This window comes from Lipomyces chichibuensis, assembly GCF_038497645.1.
Source record: "Lipomyces chichibuensis strain CBS 12929 unplaced genomic scaffold V1513scaffold_75, whole genome shotgun sequence".
NCBI lineage: Eukaryota > Fungi > Ascomycota > Lipomycetes > Lipomycetales > Lipomycetaceae > Lipomyces > Lipomyces chichibuensis.
The window spans coordinates 1-16,016 of NW_027117527.1; the positions used below are offsets into that span (position 1 = coordinate 1).

The 16,016-nt window shown below is 47.4% G+C and overlaps 6 protein-coding genes across 6 annotated transcripts; 3 read left to right on the forward strand and 3 right to left on the reverse strand.

Moving 5' to 3' along the window:
- Positions 1-2,507: 2,507 nt before the first annotated feature.
- Positions 2,508-3,590, forward strand: V1513DRAFT_428200 (uncharacterized protein; the record flags this gene model as incomplete). Its single annotated transcript, XM_066896265.1, has 1 exon — positions 2,508-3,590. One exon carries the CDS (start codon positions 2,508-2,510, stop codon positions 3,588-3,590), a length of 1,083 nt encoding a protein of 360 aa, XP_066750555.1.
- A 3,446-nt stretch (positions 3,591-7,036) lies between these two features.
- Positions 7,037-8,290, reverse strand: V1513DRAFT_434336 (mitochondrial carrier domain-containing protein; the record flags this gene model as incomplete). The annotated part of the gene is made up of 3 exons (XM_066896465.1): positions 7,037-7,102; positions 7,163-8,033; positions 8,082-8,290. 3 exons carry the CDS (start codon positions 8,288-8,290, stop codon positions 7,037-7,039), a joined length of 1,146 nt encoding a protein of 381 aa, XP_066750556.1.
- Positions 8,291-8,850: 560 nt separating this feature from the next.
- On the forward strand, positions 8,851-10,066 carry V1513DRAFT_454484 (uncharacterized protein). Its single transcript, XM_066899389.1, has 3 exons — positions 8,851-8,962; positions 9,085-9,636; positions 9,691-10,066. The coding sequence occupies exons 2-3, from the start codon at positions 9,129-9,131 to the stop codon at positions 9,942-9,944; spliced, it is 762 nt and encodes a 253-aa protein (XP_066750557.1). The 5' UTR covers positions 8,851-8,962; positions 9,085-9,128; the 3' UTR covers positions 9,945-10,066.
- Positions 10,046-10,585, reverse strand: V1513DRAFT_386155 (peptidyl-tRNA hydrolase PTH2-domain-containing protein; the record flags this gene model as incomplete). Its single annotated transcript, XM_066895237.1, has 2 exons — positions 10,046-10,384; positions 10,439-10,585. 2 exons carry the CDS (start codon positions 10,583-10,585, stop codon positions 10,046-10,048), a joined length of 486 nt encoding a protein of 161 aa, XP_066750558.1.
- A 439-nt stretch (positions 10,586-11,024) lies between these two features.
- V1513DRAFT_454491 (pyridoxal phosphate-dependent transferase) lies at positions 11,025-13,546 on the forward strand. The gene is made up of 5 exons (XM_066899390.1): positions 11,025-11,630; positions 11,870-11,909; positions 12,046-12,096; positions 12,158-13,226; positions 13,277-13,546. The coding sequence occupies exons 1-5, from the start codon at positions 11,514-11,516 to the stop codon at positions 13,311-13,313; spliced, it is 1,314 nt and encodes a 437-aa protein (XP_066750559.1). The 5' UTR covers positions 11,025-11,513; the 3' UTR covers positions 13,314-13,546.
- V1513DRAFT_421524 (SART-1 protein) lies at positions 13,442-15,953 on the reverse strand. Its single transcript, XM_066895960.1, has 2 exons — positions 15,182-15,953; positions 13,442-15,132 (listed from the first exon to the last, which is right to left on the reverse strand). The coding sequence occupies exons 1-2, from the start codon at positions 15,816-15,818 to the stop codon at positions 13,787-13,789; spliced, it is 1,983 nt and encodes a 660-aa protein (XP_066750560.1). The 5' UTR covers positions 15,819-15,953; the 3' UTR covers positions 13,442-13,786.
- Between the last annotated feature and the right edge of the window lie 63 nt (positions 15,954-16,016).

A 16,016-nucleotide genomic window follows, 5' to 3' on the forward strand; every position in this document is an offset into this window, starting at 1 on the left:
TTTGGTCGGTGCATATAAGGGTACGACTGGTACGTGGCCCGATGGCATTTTTGATATTACCAAACTTTTCAGTGGCATTTTTGATATTATCCCTATATAAAAAAGCGTAAATTTCAGGCTTGCACTCTCAATTCCAGGGGTCTTATCGTAAGTAGAAACATGTGGAAATCAATTGATATGCATAGTGAACTATATATTGAAACTACAGGTACTCTCCTATGGGATTACCGCAATGCTAACAAATGCCCTGGTAATTTATTAACGGTGATCTTGCTTTTCTTGATATGGAGATTGTCCCAGGGTTTCGACGGAGTGGGTCAGAGCCTCAGCGGCGGTCCACAAGCGGCTCATATGAAATGACGTATGCAGTGAGCGATATCGGCCAGCCCCCCTTCGTGGACACAATAGTGCGGCTCTGCGATGATGGCCAAGGCCGACGGCGTGACAGCCCGTTTTACATTTTGTATTTGCTTATTCAACCGCAGCATGGATGACCTTGAAATAAGCCTGCGCTTTGTATTACGTGGATCTGGTAAATTGGACTAGAAGACTGTAGCATTTTCACTCGACATCTATAGGGACTGAACTTGAAGCAGTTGTCGCGTTGGATTTGAACGAGTCGCCATTTTGATAAGACTGTCCTGGGGACCACCAAATATTTTATGTCAGGACGACCGATCGCTCACTGATATTTAGATTGTCGTCGCGGCTACGGATAAGTACTGCTTGCATTCACTTGTGATTGGCTGAATCGTGATTATCGTCCATCATCATCGAGTTCGACAGCTAGATATGCGGGTACAAATTCGCGGAATCCTAGAGAAATCGGATAGTCATGACAAACAACGACTAGCAAAGCAATAGAAGCAATTAGCTGCTGTTTCGGATCAGATATTCAAAACAGCGACGAACTAGTACGACCTGTACGAGTCTACAGGCATTTGACTCATTGACCGCTACTTCAAATAGTTTATTGGGTTTCTTTCTTGCATCCATTTAGATATACAAATTCTGAAACGCCTGTGCAATATATGTCACTATCGTTACGTCCGTGTGAAAGGAGGAGAATGATTGATAAATTTTGGATCCTATTGTCACAACCTTGTTGGTAGGCAGTCGGACTCGGGAGCGGAAGCGGGGGCCATCAACATATTTAATCATTATTATGTCCAGTGTGCGGTGCGGATATTTGGTGCGGCCAGGGTCCACCGAGCGGTCGCGGTTCAAGTTTTCCACCGCATTGACACGTTTACTACTGCAACTCAATATAAAAGTCTCTGCTTTAGCTCCCGTCCGGGCGGAAATATCAGTGCTAGACACCACCACAACAACAACAACAACAACAACAACAACAACAACAACAACAACAACAACAACAATAACAACAATAACAATAAATCGCCGCCTCCGCTTTCTGCGCATCTTTAAACTATCAAAATATTAAATACATAACAAATGTTGACTCGACAATATTATCGTAGGTATTCGCCGTGGGGACGGTGGTTGCAGGCAGTGTGTGTCATTTGTCAGCCGTTCAACTGCCGGATGAGCGTCCGGAAGTATCTGCACGGCCACAGGAACAAGAAGCGGAAACTGTGCCTGGGTACGGGTTGGTACGAAGGAAATAGTATTTTGGACGTGTCAACTTAAGCGAAGTCGGGAGAGGTTGCACTAGGCAATATACGGAAATTTTTATTGCGCTAGGTAATGCTAGCCTTCGTTAGCGCCTAGAAAAGTGCTGAGCTAGCGTGCAGACAAAACCTTATTTAGTTCCCTTTCTTCCGGCCATGCGCTTCACTATTCGTTTTTATCGTGCCAGTCTAGAGTAGGAATTAAACTGATATAAAGAGGAGGCAGGGGCCGTACTGTAGACCTAGTGGAATTTGTAGTATTTGTTGTGGAGGGCGAGCTAGCAGGAGTATGAATAATTAGGTACGAAGACTGAGTTCGGGCGACGGCGCAGCAGTGATGATGTTTTATGTGTGGTGGCCAACGAGTCCCAGTTGCCTTCCATCGCGCCACACAACACCCAACCCATGCATTTGATGCGTATATTCCTGCCCTTTCTCCCTAACATCTACTAGGCATCATCCATCCCGACGCTTCACTTCTCTCTCGGTTCAAATCTGATTCACGCTCCTACACCCTCTCCTTTTTATCACCATCCATCCACTTCTCTGCACTGTCGACGTCACAATTACTTCCGTCGCCGATTCTGCCCACAAGTCTTGTAAACCAGAGCCACATGGTTGAGTTGTCCGTGTTTGTTTGGGCTCCGCAGTTCTAGAGCAACAGTGTAATACTACCCATTCTTTTTTGTTTTCCAATTTATTTCTGCTTCTCGACTGAGTTCAGATATGAAATTAATCATGATATGCTTGATGTGTTATTTTCCTTGCATTGTTGTGTTATCTGTCTAGTTTTGTTGGATCGAGCTCGCGCGGGATTCATATCATAATTCAACAACACGGTGTGCTAACAACCTAATTTAGACGTTTGAACACGGCATGCTATCTACCTTTCCACCGGCCTCTTCATCGCAGAGTATACATTCTTTCGACTCCTCGTCCGCGACATCCGCAGCCCGACAATCCTACTTAGCAACTACCGCAACAATGGACGGTCGCGACTCACAATCGACATCATTTGGTTCATACAACGGCACCTCTACGCAGGCTCATTCCATGCCGTACGATGGCCAGGACGGCAACGCGACTGTCGCGAGCCGCCAACATTACGCGCCAACCGGTCAGTACGAGACCTCCACCGATGCCGCTACCGCTGCCGCCGCCCGCCAATACACTCAGGCACCCGCATACCTCGCGCGTCCATATCCAACCGACCCACGCTACGCGGCCACAGCCGTCGACCACACTCGCGTGCCCGCGAATGGCTACGCGACCGACCCCTCTGTTTCTCTCGCAGGATACCAAGGCTACCCACCTAGCGCGGCCACCGCCGCCTGGCGGGCAGAATGGTATCCACCTGTGTCGAGCGCGTTTCCACCGCACGCGGTCCCAGTTGGTGCTGGGCCACCAATGGGCACACTAGGCATTCCTCGCGCTGGGGATAACCGCCTGAGACGCGGCGGTCGCGTTGGTGAGTTCCCTGGCAACACCGTCTACTCATTTGTCCCTCTTCCTGGCGCGGCGCAACAAAAGCGACCGCGACGACGATATGAAGAAATTGAGCGGATTTACAAGTGCGGATGGCAGGGCTGCGAGAAGGCGTATGGTACACTCAATCATCTCAACGCTCACGTCACGATGCAGAATCACGGGCCCAAGCGGACGCCGGAGGAGTTCAAGGAGACCCGTAAGGAGTGGAAGGCACGGAAAAAAGAGGAGGAATCTCGTCGGAAGGCGGAGGCCGATGCTCGGGGGCAGCAGCAGCAACATCAGCAACCACAACCACAACAGCAACAGCAACAGCAACAGCAACAGCAACAGCAAACGACTGCCACATCTGGCGCGCCCGGACAGCCTGGACAACAACTTGCGCCTGCTCAGCAGGCGGCGCATCACAGCGCACCGATGCCACTGCATCCACAGGGTTATCCGTATCCTGACCCTTACGCACAATATCAATAAGTTATCTCTGCTCAGTTCGAAGAGGAGAGATTTGATTGCGGGGTTCCATACACACACAAACAGTGGGTTTTCTTTAGAGCACAACACATTTTATACATATCATCTGATATTTCAATATATGGATAAAGATAATCTTTGGAATGAAACCAAACAAAGATTTGGGATGATTTTGTGGGAGTAGGTGTACACACTACGGTAGACGGGATTGCACTTTTAAAGTTTTCTTCTTTTGTCACAGTTTTCTTTGGGATTTTCTCTTTTTCTTTTATAGTTGTTACATACTGCTAATTAATGTCTTAACATGGCGACGGTAAAAAACGCAGTCGATGATTTGGATTAATACGGAGTATTGACATGTAGTTTTAGTTGTCTTTATTTATATTAGCCTGACGAATGTAGATTACTCTATTGCTCTTTATTTATTACTTTGTCATTTTTGTACGTTAATGTATTGTCAGGCGAGATATAAGTGCCGTGACTTACTATGTATTTTATAGTTAATATTAATGGTCATGTATTGAACCAAGCCTTCAATGCAACACTACAAAGTACCATGGTATGAAAGTTTGGAAAGCGGCGTATTAATCCATATTGACGAAGTCGACCTGAGGTAACAACCATATCGAACTCTACCTCTGGCGCCGCATTCTTAATTTCGACAATGAGTCTGAAATTAAAAAAAACTGCTCAGGACTGAACTTCAAAACGGAGTTTAAGCTCAGAATATCAGATTTTTTGTCCGGAGGTAACAATGGCCACCAAAGTCAGATAAAAAAAAACCATATTTTTGGCTTTTCTCGGACCGTCGCATTAAAAGAGAGAGAAGAGAGCCCCACGGCAAGCCCATTCAGGCAGCCGTTTTTCCGTTTTTTTTATTTACCTTCAGCCCATAAGTAAAAAGAGTGGTAAATGTAATTTTTCTTTGTGTTTCCCGTGATTGCGGCGCACTAGCGGAGTACTGCCGAAGTAAGACCCAGCGTTTCCGCCGCAGGGGGCAATTTCGCGGTCCGCGTCGATAAGAAATAAGTTGCCGCGTCACCATTTTGCAAATAAGGTATGGAACATAAAAGGATTTACTGTATAACTAGAGGGAATCATTGAGTATCTCTAGATGTATTTGGCACCTGAAAAAGTACAATTAAAAAACACAATGATTCATACAATATTGATTGCGGTTAGGACAGAAATTAGCCGGTTGGTCTGTGCGATGAGTTGTTCGTTAATGATTATGTTCATGCGGTGCGAGCGTAACAAAAAAAAAACCATGGCTATATTGACAATGTGTCTATAAATTGGAGAATATTTCGCTGATTGATGATGATGATGATGGTGATGTGATCAGCAAAAATTAATTTTAAAAAAAATTCGACAAACAATTAATGGATAAACAAAGAAGAACGGAGTAGGCCGAAGAATAAGGTATCTGCATCATTTGTGCAGCGTGCATTTTGGAAAGAAAAAAGTAATCTGGTTGCTATCTTTCTTGGATTGACAACGGATGTGGCTGAGCGTTTCTGGTACCCGTACCCAACCTTCTTTTCCGTCATTCTGCATAACGTTTACATTCCTTCCTTTAGTTCCGCGCGTTAGTTATGCACAAATAAAACACAATACTTACACTAGTCAGCCCAACCGGTCCTGGACTACCTGAATAAGATTTATCCGGTGCACGACCGGAAAAGCCGTGTGGTGGTTGTTTAGCGGAAGTAAAGCTGCGTGCATAACTCACTTACATTGACGACTGAAGGTTAGAGTCATATCTAAAGAGTACATCCTCCTTGCGGATCCGTGCATTAATTTCTACGAGGGAAATAGTTTTGTGCCGTGCTGTATCGTGTACTTAGCAGCCAGCGGCTCTGGATGGTAAGCTCAGACGAGGCCAAAGCCAGAGCCAGAGCCAGGCAGCCTTCGAGACTATGAAATCTCTCCTCGACAGCTTGTCTTAGACTTCTTTTTAGCGAGCACGTGGTCTTCAAACCACCCATAACCCACTCACAACCCAATTGCACAATGTATAGCTGTCTTTAAATAGATCAATTTAGCAAATAATTTGAATATTTATTCGCTACAGCGACAGTGCGGCATACCCAAACCGGCGTACATTTCTATGAACGATATATGTCATGGTATTGTCACGACGTACTCAGACATGATATTCTAGATTCAGGAATGATTGCGTGCTGCTGGGAAGGAGGGATATTGATGAGCACCTGTTCTCTATGTACACAATCCAGTATGGGCAAGCTTGCTTCAGTGGATATCGACATTGTACTGCTCGACACCTTGCTTGTCCATGTCCTCCTCCTCAACCTTCGAAAGACGACTGCGCATATATCCGTCAACAAAACTCATGTCTACCTTGGACAACAAATGGAATGCAATGATTACGATATGAGAAGATACACTAGTTCAGCACAACATTCTGGTATCTCTCAGCTACTATATGCTCTAAGGACGACGATGCCATTACCTCTGGGATGACGCTCCAAAAAGAGCTCCGAGAAGACTTGACTCGTTATTCTTTTGCACTCATTATTTCATGCCTTAATCACTACCAATTGAATTATTGATGAACAGAGTCCACTTATACTGCAATACTTTCCGCACAACCGAGTTTCCGTATCAACAAAGGGTCTCGTACTCGCCTAAAACACTGACAGCTCACACAATCATGCACATTACGAGAGTCAGGGATTGAGTCTAACTAAATGAAGGCTCCAGCCCGAACACAGTTATACCCGAAAAGAAAGGCTTCCCATAGTCTCCAGTGTCAGCTTGCGCGATTTCCTGCCACTGGCGGTGGAGTTCGGTCACTCGGACTGCCCAGAATCCAGTCAGAAGTCAAGCATTATCGCTCGTCACGGTAATGTTGACAAGACACCTTGCCAAACAACAGTACATCGCTTGCATCTGAATTGCTTGAACGGCGGAAGGGGGGCCCGCGGAGGTTGGCATTTCAGTCAATAATTGCAAACGCGTTGTTCAGGGGACCGCATCATGTGAATTTCTTGCGTAAAACTAACGCTACCTCGTCAGATACCTACATCGTTTATTCCGCCGAAAATTATGCGGCACAGACACATCATCCACTCATAGATTATGTTATAAATAACATATATACATATCGCCGCTTTTATGAACTACACCAACCTAAACCAGCGGCCACGCAATATGTCAAAAAACCAACGTACAATGCAAATTAACCGGGGTGTGTTTTAATTCAAAAGCAAGAACCATACATATTCCAATCTTCATCCAGCTGCATTTATAAAAACAAATAAAATTAATAATGTCCAATCGAAAATGCCCAACGCCATGCATGTGCGAGAATCATTACGCATATAATCTGAAACGAGTGCGATATGCAACGTGACAAGTTGTACACGAGTAATTTCATCAGCGGATAAGATCGGTCTATTGAATCTCTATCTGTGTGGAAGAAATGACTATATACCGAGTACTATTTTCATGCGCTCGTACACAAAAAACGAGCACGACACCATCGGAATGACCTGCTAACCATAAGTACTGCTCACCAAATTCCAAAACTCCAGACACCCATTAAAACATACCTTGATGTAACCAATCGTCAACCCAACAAAGAACCCTCTAAATCCATGTTCGAACCAAATCACCCGCGCCGTCGTCCAAATACCAGGAAACTTCTTCTCCTTCAACGTCCCGCCGACTTGCATCCGCCGCCGAACTACTTCGAGCGGATAACTCGCTGTCTGCGACACCATACCCGCCAGCCCGCCGGCCGTCAGTTGCGCCCAGACGGTTAACGGCACATGACGGTCCGACGACAAAGAGCCGTCCGCGACGGCGTATGGCGCCAGTAGCTGTGATCGAAATATATCGTGGATTGTATCGTGCGTCCAGAACGAGACGCCAGCGTATGGGAGCATGCCGAGAACGGTAGGCGAAAAGCCGCGGTAAAAATTATGTAAGCCCCGCAAATTCCGAATCCTTCTTCCGCCCGAGGTAGAAGAAGGGGCAGGTCTACCCTCGTTTAAAATCTGCGTACATATACGCACGAAACTCGCGCGCTGGTCTTTCCGCGTCTCGTACGCAAGTCGCACTCGAATCAGTTCTAGTGGGTATGTGAAGAAGACGGAGGAGACGCCAGCCAACGACCCGGACAGTACCCGCCGGACATTTGTTTCTTGCTCCGGCCTGGATATCAAAACCGATCGAACCTGCTCGTACACGACGAATTTGATAGCAGCGTACGGGAATATACGCAAGAGCGTGGCAGAGTGGCCTTGGAATAGACCCAAAATGCCATTTTGGCTGTAGATCTTGTGTGCCGCACGCCAGACGCCCAGTCGTGTACCAGAATATTTGGCAAATTCGGGGCTGGACGTTTGGAAAAGAATTTTCACACGGTCTAGTGGTGCGATTATGCTTTTGGCCTGTCGAGCGCCGATGAACGTTAGTACCCTGAATCCATATAGGAGTTTAATATAATTTTGGTAACATACAGCGCACCCTGCCAAACCACCAGCAAATCCGCTTCTGAGAATGTAGTCAGATGAGTGCGTCCGTTCCACGTCATATGCCTTTGCTACCCGCAATCCTTCCTGACCGACGTCATCGCCATTGGACGACTCTAGCAGCGTCGGCGTAATAGTCGAATTTCTGACACTCGTCTTGGAGGCTGGCATTCCATTTGATGATATACTCGATGCTGGAGTCATATCTGCATTACTACTGCTTGCAGACTCCGGATATTCGTGCTCGTGTGATCGGCGAACGTCTGTACGGGCAGCTTACTCTGAGTTAGTGAATGCAGCCGCTGCGCAGAGATTCTGAGATCTATCCGCACCCTGGACTTTTCCTGACCGGCAGAAACACGTAGAACAAAGCGTATCGCACAGAAAAGAAAAGATCGACAGTCAGCACAAACGACGATGGGGAGAGCGAAAACCGGAAGAGCTGGAAATTAATTGGCAGAACGAGTGCGGAAGTAATTATTATTATTGCCCATTTGCGCCGAGGACCGGGTTCGATGCAAGTAGAGACGGGTTTTCCAACACCGGTTTACCCGGCTCCCGCCTTGTGTATGCTCTCAATCAGAAAGCGCTGTCGGCTAGCAAAACTAGGTCAGCCGATGATCCGGATGGCCGTCCCAGTCATTCAATCTCAGATCCCTCACAAAACCCTACAATTATTTGTGCTCCGCAATAACCCTCATTTACTGCTTTTGTCTGTGGCTATACAACCATCGTTTCTCGAAGGTACCGAATTTTTACGGATCCCACGCACATCTTCGCAGTGGCACCTGAGAACGTACGGAGTCTTCGATTATAATTGGACAAGCTGCACGATCTGGTGTGAACTACTGCAATTCAATTTTTGGATAGTGAATGGTAAGCGTCAGATGGGGAACTCTGTCGATCATATTCTGTGATTTAGGCAACTGCGTCAGCGTCAGCCTTGCATTTCTGCCATTTACTTAGAACAACAGCGTAACTAACCATCTTCACCGCAGATCCCTACGATTGTCTCTGTTGTGTTGTTTTCTGGAACCGTTCGATGTACTCAATAGCAGCAAAACGGGCATCGGCCCGCGTGCTGCATTCATCTGCCTCGAGCTTTCTCCCACTCTTCTACAGACGTGCGCTGTCATCAGGCGGTACGTCGCCTAACTCGGTATTTTTAGCAACAAAATCATCGCGGACGCTCTTCAAGCTCTCGTCGGTGTTTTCGTCTGCGCGGACACGATTCTCGCGACAATTAATGTTGAAGCAGCCCCGCCGATTCAATTCGACTTCGCCAGATATGCCGAGGCCACAACAGGCGCAGACGGCCAAGCTTGAAAAGAAAGAGGGATACTTGAAACGGTTGTCGAAAAAGTACGGAATATCGGTCGTGTATATTTACCTCGGCTTGTCGCTGCTAGATTTTCCAGTGTGCTTTGCAGTTGTACATACACTCGGACAGGAGAAAATTTCAGAGTTAGAGGACACTGTATCTGAATATTTCAAGCCCATAACCCAGTCCGTGAAGGAGGTATTGCAGTCTATTGGGATTAAATTGCCTGGTAAGTATGCTCTTTCTTGCGTGGTTTACGACCTGAACTTACAAACGACATTAGAACGGCGGGAGCATTCTTCGACGGAAACAGAGAATCATTCGTCGCCCCAGCACAAACCGTCGCTACTGACCGAGGCAGCGATCGCGTACGGGATCCACAAAAGCTTGATTTTCATACGGTTACCCTTGGCGGCGGCGATAACGCCTCCTATTGTAAAGTTCATGCAGCTACATTTTCCAAGGATGTTTGTGAGCAGTGCGCGTGGTGTGACGCACCCGGACATAAAGCGCCGATTCTTTGGAGGTCTTTTCTAGAATGTTTAGACAGCCTAGTGGATAATTGCTTTAAAATATGTGTGAATATATGCAATCTATCTTACACACCCCATCAAACTATTGTACATACGTATATCTGTCTAATATAACTTCAAATCACCCGTAATCTGATCCAACTTATGCTTGGGCGCAGGGCCCAATCCCAAAACCGTAGAAGATCCGGCCGCGATTTGGGTTCGCCCGGCATCACGCACCAAGCAGTGGTTGATGCCGACGCTCTCTGCCTGAGCTTGCAGAATCAACAGTGACTCTTCGCCTTTGGTTTGGACCGTGATCTTGGGTTGTCCGCTGCGTTCCCAGACTTTGACGACAGCCGGATGGCGTCTAATTGCTTTTTTGTAGCAGCCTAGGGTCGCATGGCAGCATTGGGCTGCTGCCTTACCCTTAGTCATTTGAAGGTCCGTCCGAACTACCAGGATCTATTGGCAGTTAATTTTTTTTTCTTCGTTTCATCGCCACCATTGCAAACATACCATCTTATGTTCAGTAAACAAGTCAGCAAGAGAGGAATTTCCAGCATCACTTTCATCCTCGCTGTCAGTCTCATAGTCGCTATCACCATCGGCAACTATCAATTTCCGTTCAGATCCCCATGCAATCGGCCTAATGACACCAAACATAGCCGCACCAAGCGCGAACCCGAGCGCACCAGTTGCTAGTAGCTTTACAGTGTCCGCCGATACGTGCATAATTATCTTTCCTTCTTAATGCTGGCGGATGAGTCAAAAAACCTGAAGGATGTTCAACCTGCAGACGATGTACTGATTGTGTCTACAAAATTATTTTAGTTGGTGCGAGTCGACTCGAGGCTGAGTCGCGCGCCGCATCAGATGTGTCAAGACTCAAGACTCGGTCGACCGGCACGTGCAGTCCGAAATCCAGTTGTCCGGCTTAAATATAACAATCGTTGTAGCTTGACCCCCGACGAACAAGATTGAAGCTTGAATAGTGATAAAATGATAAATTCAGAGATGCAATATAAGAGAAGGCAACTTTATGTGCTTGAGCCCATCGGCCCATGTTCTCATATAGAGGATACTTGTTCTACGGGTGACACTTCAAGATTAACGGCCATTCGATGCAGTAATGACGAAGAGACAAAGAGTTTGACTATCAGGTAATATTATATGCTTCAGAAGGATTGAACCTGGTCAAACTAGGCCTGTAACTGAAGAGACTGGAACCGGCGTACGGAAGATTCGACATACGGTCGTCACACAGGACTGCCCTACGACACAAAGAATATTTTCAACGTTAACCGGCTCGACGGAAAACAAGAGCCGGGTTCGCGGAGATCACAAAGTAGTGGTGATAAGATAAATTGAGATGGGCATATAGACGAAAATTAACACGCGATGAGCTGACTTATTAGTGCTTCCCCGCGCATTCCGAATTTAACTCTAGTCAGGCCGGGTAAAACTCCCCGGTTTACTCTTTCCTCTCGTGGGCCCTGCTTGACATTCCACATAATACAAGTATTCACCTTCTCTCCTTCCGCACACTTCTGTCCTCTCGTGTTCGTCTCCACTCGCTATCCGCCGCATAGCCATGGCCTCTGCTCTTGCCCGCCGCTCAGCCTGCGCTGCCAGAACACTGTTCACTTCTACCGCCGCGACCGCACTACGATCTGCCGGTTCTATCTCAGGCCTTAGAGCGATCTCCGCCGTAAGTCTGCTTTCTACTAGTCCTCCCTGAATTCGGCTCTCCCCCCCCCGCGGTCACTACTCTGCATTCGTTTCAAATGCCAGACACAGTCTTCGCATCGTGTGCTGGTAGCCTGATCTGAGCGCGTCGGGGAATTTTTTTCTTGTTCACCGAGGCCTGTCGCGACAGGCATTATTATAGACCTACACCACCTTAAATTTGCAATCAAAGAACAATGTACTGATGGCCGCCTTTTCTAGTGGTCAAAGGTTCCGCTTGGTCCTCCCGATGCTATTCTCGGTAAGCTGGAAACATTTGGTGATGGCGGACGACATTCAGTTGTAAGAGCATGTGAGATGAGAATTGTCTCGTGTCGTATCGTATCGATGTGTGTCGTCGCCATGTCGTGTCGTAAATTGCTCACTAATCTCCACAGGCATCACCGAAGCCTTCAAAGCCGATAAGTTCGATGAAAAGATCAACTTGGGTATGCGTTGTTTTTACATTTATGTTTATCTATATCGGCAGTTGTGCTCACCCGCAGTAAGGTGTTGGTGCCTACCGAGATGACGCCGGCCAGCCTTATGTCCTGTCGTCAGTGAAAGAGGCGGAGCTGAGGTTACTTACCCAGCTCCTTGACAAGGAGTACGCTGGCATTACCGGTGTGCCCGCTTTCACAAAACTTGCCGCCCAACTCGCTTACTCGCCATCTTGCCCTGCTCTCCAGGAAGACCGTGTTGTCATCACACAATCCATCTCGGGCACCGGCGCGCTTCGAATTGGCGGTGAGTTCCTTGCAAAGTGGTATCCCTACAACAAAACAATTTACGTGCCAACGCCTACCTGGGCTAATCATGGCGCTGTCTTCCGCGACTCTGGTTTCGAGGTCAAATCATACCGTTATTACGATAAGTCTACTATCAGCCTTGATCTTGACGGCGTGCTTGAAGACATTGAGGCTGCTCCTGTGAACTCTATCATTCTTTTGCACGTGTGTGCGCACAATCCGACCGGTGTTGATCCCACTCCAGAACAATGGCAAAAAATCAGCGAGATCGTGAAGAAGCGCGACCACTTTGTATTCTTCGACATGGCGTATCAGGGCTTCGCATCCGGCGACACAGACAGGGACGCGTATGCCCTGAGATACTTTGTCGAGCAAGGCCACCAGCTCGTACTCTCCCAGAGTTTCGCAAAGAATATGGGTCTCTACGGTGAGCGTGTAGGCGCGTTCTCGATGGTCGTTGATTCCGCCGAGGAGAAGAAGCGCGTCGACTCCCAGCTAAAGATCATCGTCCGACCGATGTACTCAAACCCGCCAATCCACGGCGCTCGCATCGCAGCCGAAGTTCTCGGCGATGAGGGGCTGTACAAGCAGTGGCTAGTGGAGGTCAAAGACATGGCCGAACGCATTATCAAAATGAGGCATTTGCTCAAGCAGCATCTCGAGGAGCTCGGCTCCACGCGTAACTGGTCCCACATAACCTCCCAGATTGGCATGTTCTGCTACACTGGCTTGACTCCTGAGCAGGTCGACACCCTTCGAACTGAATACTCCGTTTACATGACCCGTGATGGACGAATCTCCGTTGCCGGCATCACGACCAAGAACGTTAAGTATGTTAATTTTATTGAAATCGCGTGGCAAATGTTCTAACACTAGGTAGGCGCCTGGCTGAGTCCATCCATGCAGTCACAAAGTAGACCATATCACACTAAAATCCTATTGACAAGTGTATCTGTGTTTTCGGCTAGGGAGGAGGGTTTATAAAGAGTACAATAATTTAGGTCGGACACACTTGGTATCATATTTGCTGTATCAGAAAATAATACACATTTGCAGTTACATTTGCGCTAGTAAATTTTGAGATATGCAAGCATAGGTTCGATTTTTAATGTAAGAGCTGGTGCCGCTATACCACTTTTCTTTATTACAGCAACCTTTTCATCATCTGCGCCAGTTGTCTGTTTGTCCTGACAGTACGATGAACATACCTGAAACGAATGCCGGGATATAGTCGACTCGCATCTCGACCAAATGTCCGACTTATCGCTCGGAATGGATCTATGTAAACAATGGCATTATCCGCGAAAACCAAAAAAAAATACTAGGCGTATTACCTCTTTGCAAACATTAATACGCCCACCTGGCTGCTATCGTACAAATACAAACGCGCTTAACTAAACAACGACGAGCTTTCTTTCTTTCTCTCATCTTCGATCTTCTTTAACCGTTTCTCTGTCTTACCCTTTCCAGATCCTTTACCATGGAACTGATGCGACAAATGCTTAAATGCCTCCTTTTGACCCATGACGCGTCCAAACTCGTCTTTATATTCGATCTTTATTTCCGGTTTGTAGTCCTTGAACCGCTTCTGCGCCTCCCGAGCCTCCACAAGCTGTCGCATCTGGTTCTCCCGCTGCGCGGCCTCCTCGCGCTCCTTCTGCGTCAGTTTATCGTATTTGCCGGACTTGCGATCAGCTTCACGCTGCGCCCTTAGCTCGAGCTCGGATCGGGCCTTGTGTTGCGCCATTGATACCCGCCATTTCATGTTATCGCGCTGAATTCGTTGCCGTTCGAGATCCTGTTCGTCAGGTGTCTTGAGCAAACCGCGCGATCGTAGCATAGACAGAGTTGCGCCGAGACCGATGGAAGAAAGCACAGGTTCTCCCTCCAGTCCTGTAGTACTAACTTCACCGTCGCCCTCGTTTTCGTGCTCTGGCTTAATTTGTTCTTCATCGTGGTCGTCTGCCATAGCGACATCTTCGGATTCGAACTTAACCGGCGTTGTAGCTGATCGTCGAGAGTTCGCTAATCTTTCCTTTCGCTCGCGTTCTTCTTCCTCCTCTGCAGCTATCGAATTTCCCACGTTGCCCACAAACTCCGTCATGTCGTCAATAACCAAACCGCTTTCATCCGTCTCAGGCGCTGGCGTGCCTTCCGTACTGTTATCTCGGATTGTCTGTGCCAACATCTCCGGCGTCAGAAATTGCCCCTTCCGTTTCTTCTGCAATGACCGCCTCTGTTTGGACAGCAGAGCCTGCAAATCTTCGTCGTCGTCTTCAATAACGTCAGGTTGGTAATCCATCATCTCTGCGTCCTGATTCCGACCATCTTCCTCGTCCTCTTCTGCAGCACGTTTGCGACTGTTTTTTGATTTTTTTGATTTCTTGGGTTTCTTAATTTTGATCTGTTCGGCAGGCATGTAATCGCTTGAATCTTGAATTATCCCTATCGGCGGCAGATCAACTTCTAGCGACACCTTAACTTTTCCGGGATTCATTGCGTCTAATTTCTTTTGCTTCTCGGAACTGACATCGCCAACCGAAATCACTTCGGAATCCAGAGTGAAGAACTTCTTATTTGATTCATCATCTTCGTCGTAGCGCGAGAGGATACCTTTCTTTTCGCCGAGCGCATCCTCGTCTTCGAAACCTGTGTAGCGACCCTTGCGCTTTCTGTTTTCAATATTTTCAGCTGCTTTGGCGTGTTCTTCGAGTGCCAGTGAAACCAATTCGTCCTCTGCATATATTAGCCAAATCCTAACTTTGGTATTGTTCATAATACATACCGCCTTCGTCCAACACATTGCGATCTTTTAACGTCAAAATCACGTCCTCGCCATCCATTATATCTTCCAAACTATGCCCTACTTTCAGCCCCTTCAAATCTTCGGCGGTATACTGCTTCATCTCTTCCTGCTCATCGTCATCCTCAGGAATGGAGATCTTGACTTTCTTTTTAGACCGTTTGACCCATTTCCGCACATCATCGACATTGTCTTCGTCTTGCTCCCCTAATGATCGACCATCAAGGTATTTCAATCTTTCGATACGTTCCTTAGCTTTCTGAATACGTCTGCGTGTCGCCTCGAGTTCAGCGGATTTCTTCTCTGTTTCGTACTTCGCGCGCCAGTTCGCCAATGCTAGTTCATCTGAATCTGGAGCCGGCGCAGCCGTAGACGATGCTCCCATTCCCTCATCACCTGGAACGGGAATAGGTCGCAAGCCGAGCGATATCCTCAGTTTGTTCGTCTCTTCTAGAGAGAGCGAGGATTCGTCTTGGCATACACCAGTTGCGTCCTCTTTGGAAAGAAGTTTGCTCTTCATTCCAAGCGCGTCATCGGGAACTGGAATTGGGCGGAGTCCCATTTCGATCCGTCGTCTGTTTGTCTCTTCTATTGAGAGATTTGATTCTCTGTCCGCCATGTGCCTGCTGTTATTGGTGACTTCTCGTTGAAATATGATGACTATGTTCTGAGTTGGGCGTGGCGTTTGGATAAATTGGCATTCCTCGATTTACGTCCATCGGTCTGGTAAGTACGCACCCATTCGGCACTGGGATTAAGGTTCAGAGATGATACTTGGTAGGGCTTAATGCACGAAACTCCGCGAACTGCAAATACC

Coding starts and splice junctions, on each gene's coding strand:
- V1513DRAFT_454484 (XM_066899389.1), top strand. CDS start 9,129: ATGTACTCAATAGCAGCAAAACGGGCATCGGCCCGCGTGCTGCATTCA. Junction 9,637..9,690: donor TATTGGGATTAAATTGCCTG/GTAAGTATGCTC, acceptor AAACGACATTAG/AACGGCGGGAGCATTCTTCG.
- V1513DRAFT_454491 (XM_066899390.1), top strand. CDS start 11,514: ATGGCCTCTGCTCTTGCCCGCCGCTCAGCCTGCGCTGCCAGAACACTG. Junction 11,631..11,869: donor GCCTTAGAGCGATCTCCGCC/GTAAGTCTGCTT, acceptor CGCCTTTTCTAG/TGGTCAAAGGTTCCGCTTGG. Junction 13,227..13,276: donor ATCACGACCAAGAACGTTAA/GTATGTTAATTT, acceptor AACACTAGGTAG/GCGCCTGGCTGAGTCCATCC.
- V1513DRAFT_421524 (XM_066895960.1), bottom strand. CDS start 15,818: ATGGCGGACAGAGAATCAAATCTCTCAATAGAAGAGACAAACAGACGA. Junction 15,133..15,181: donor CAATGTGTTGGACGAAGGCG/GTATGTATTATG, acceptor TAATATATGCAG/AGGACGAATTGGTTTCACTG.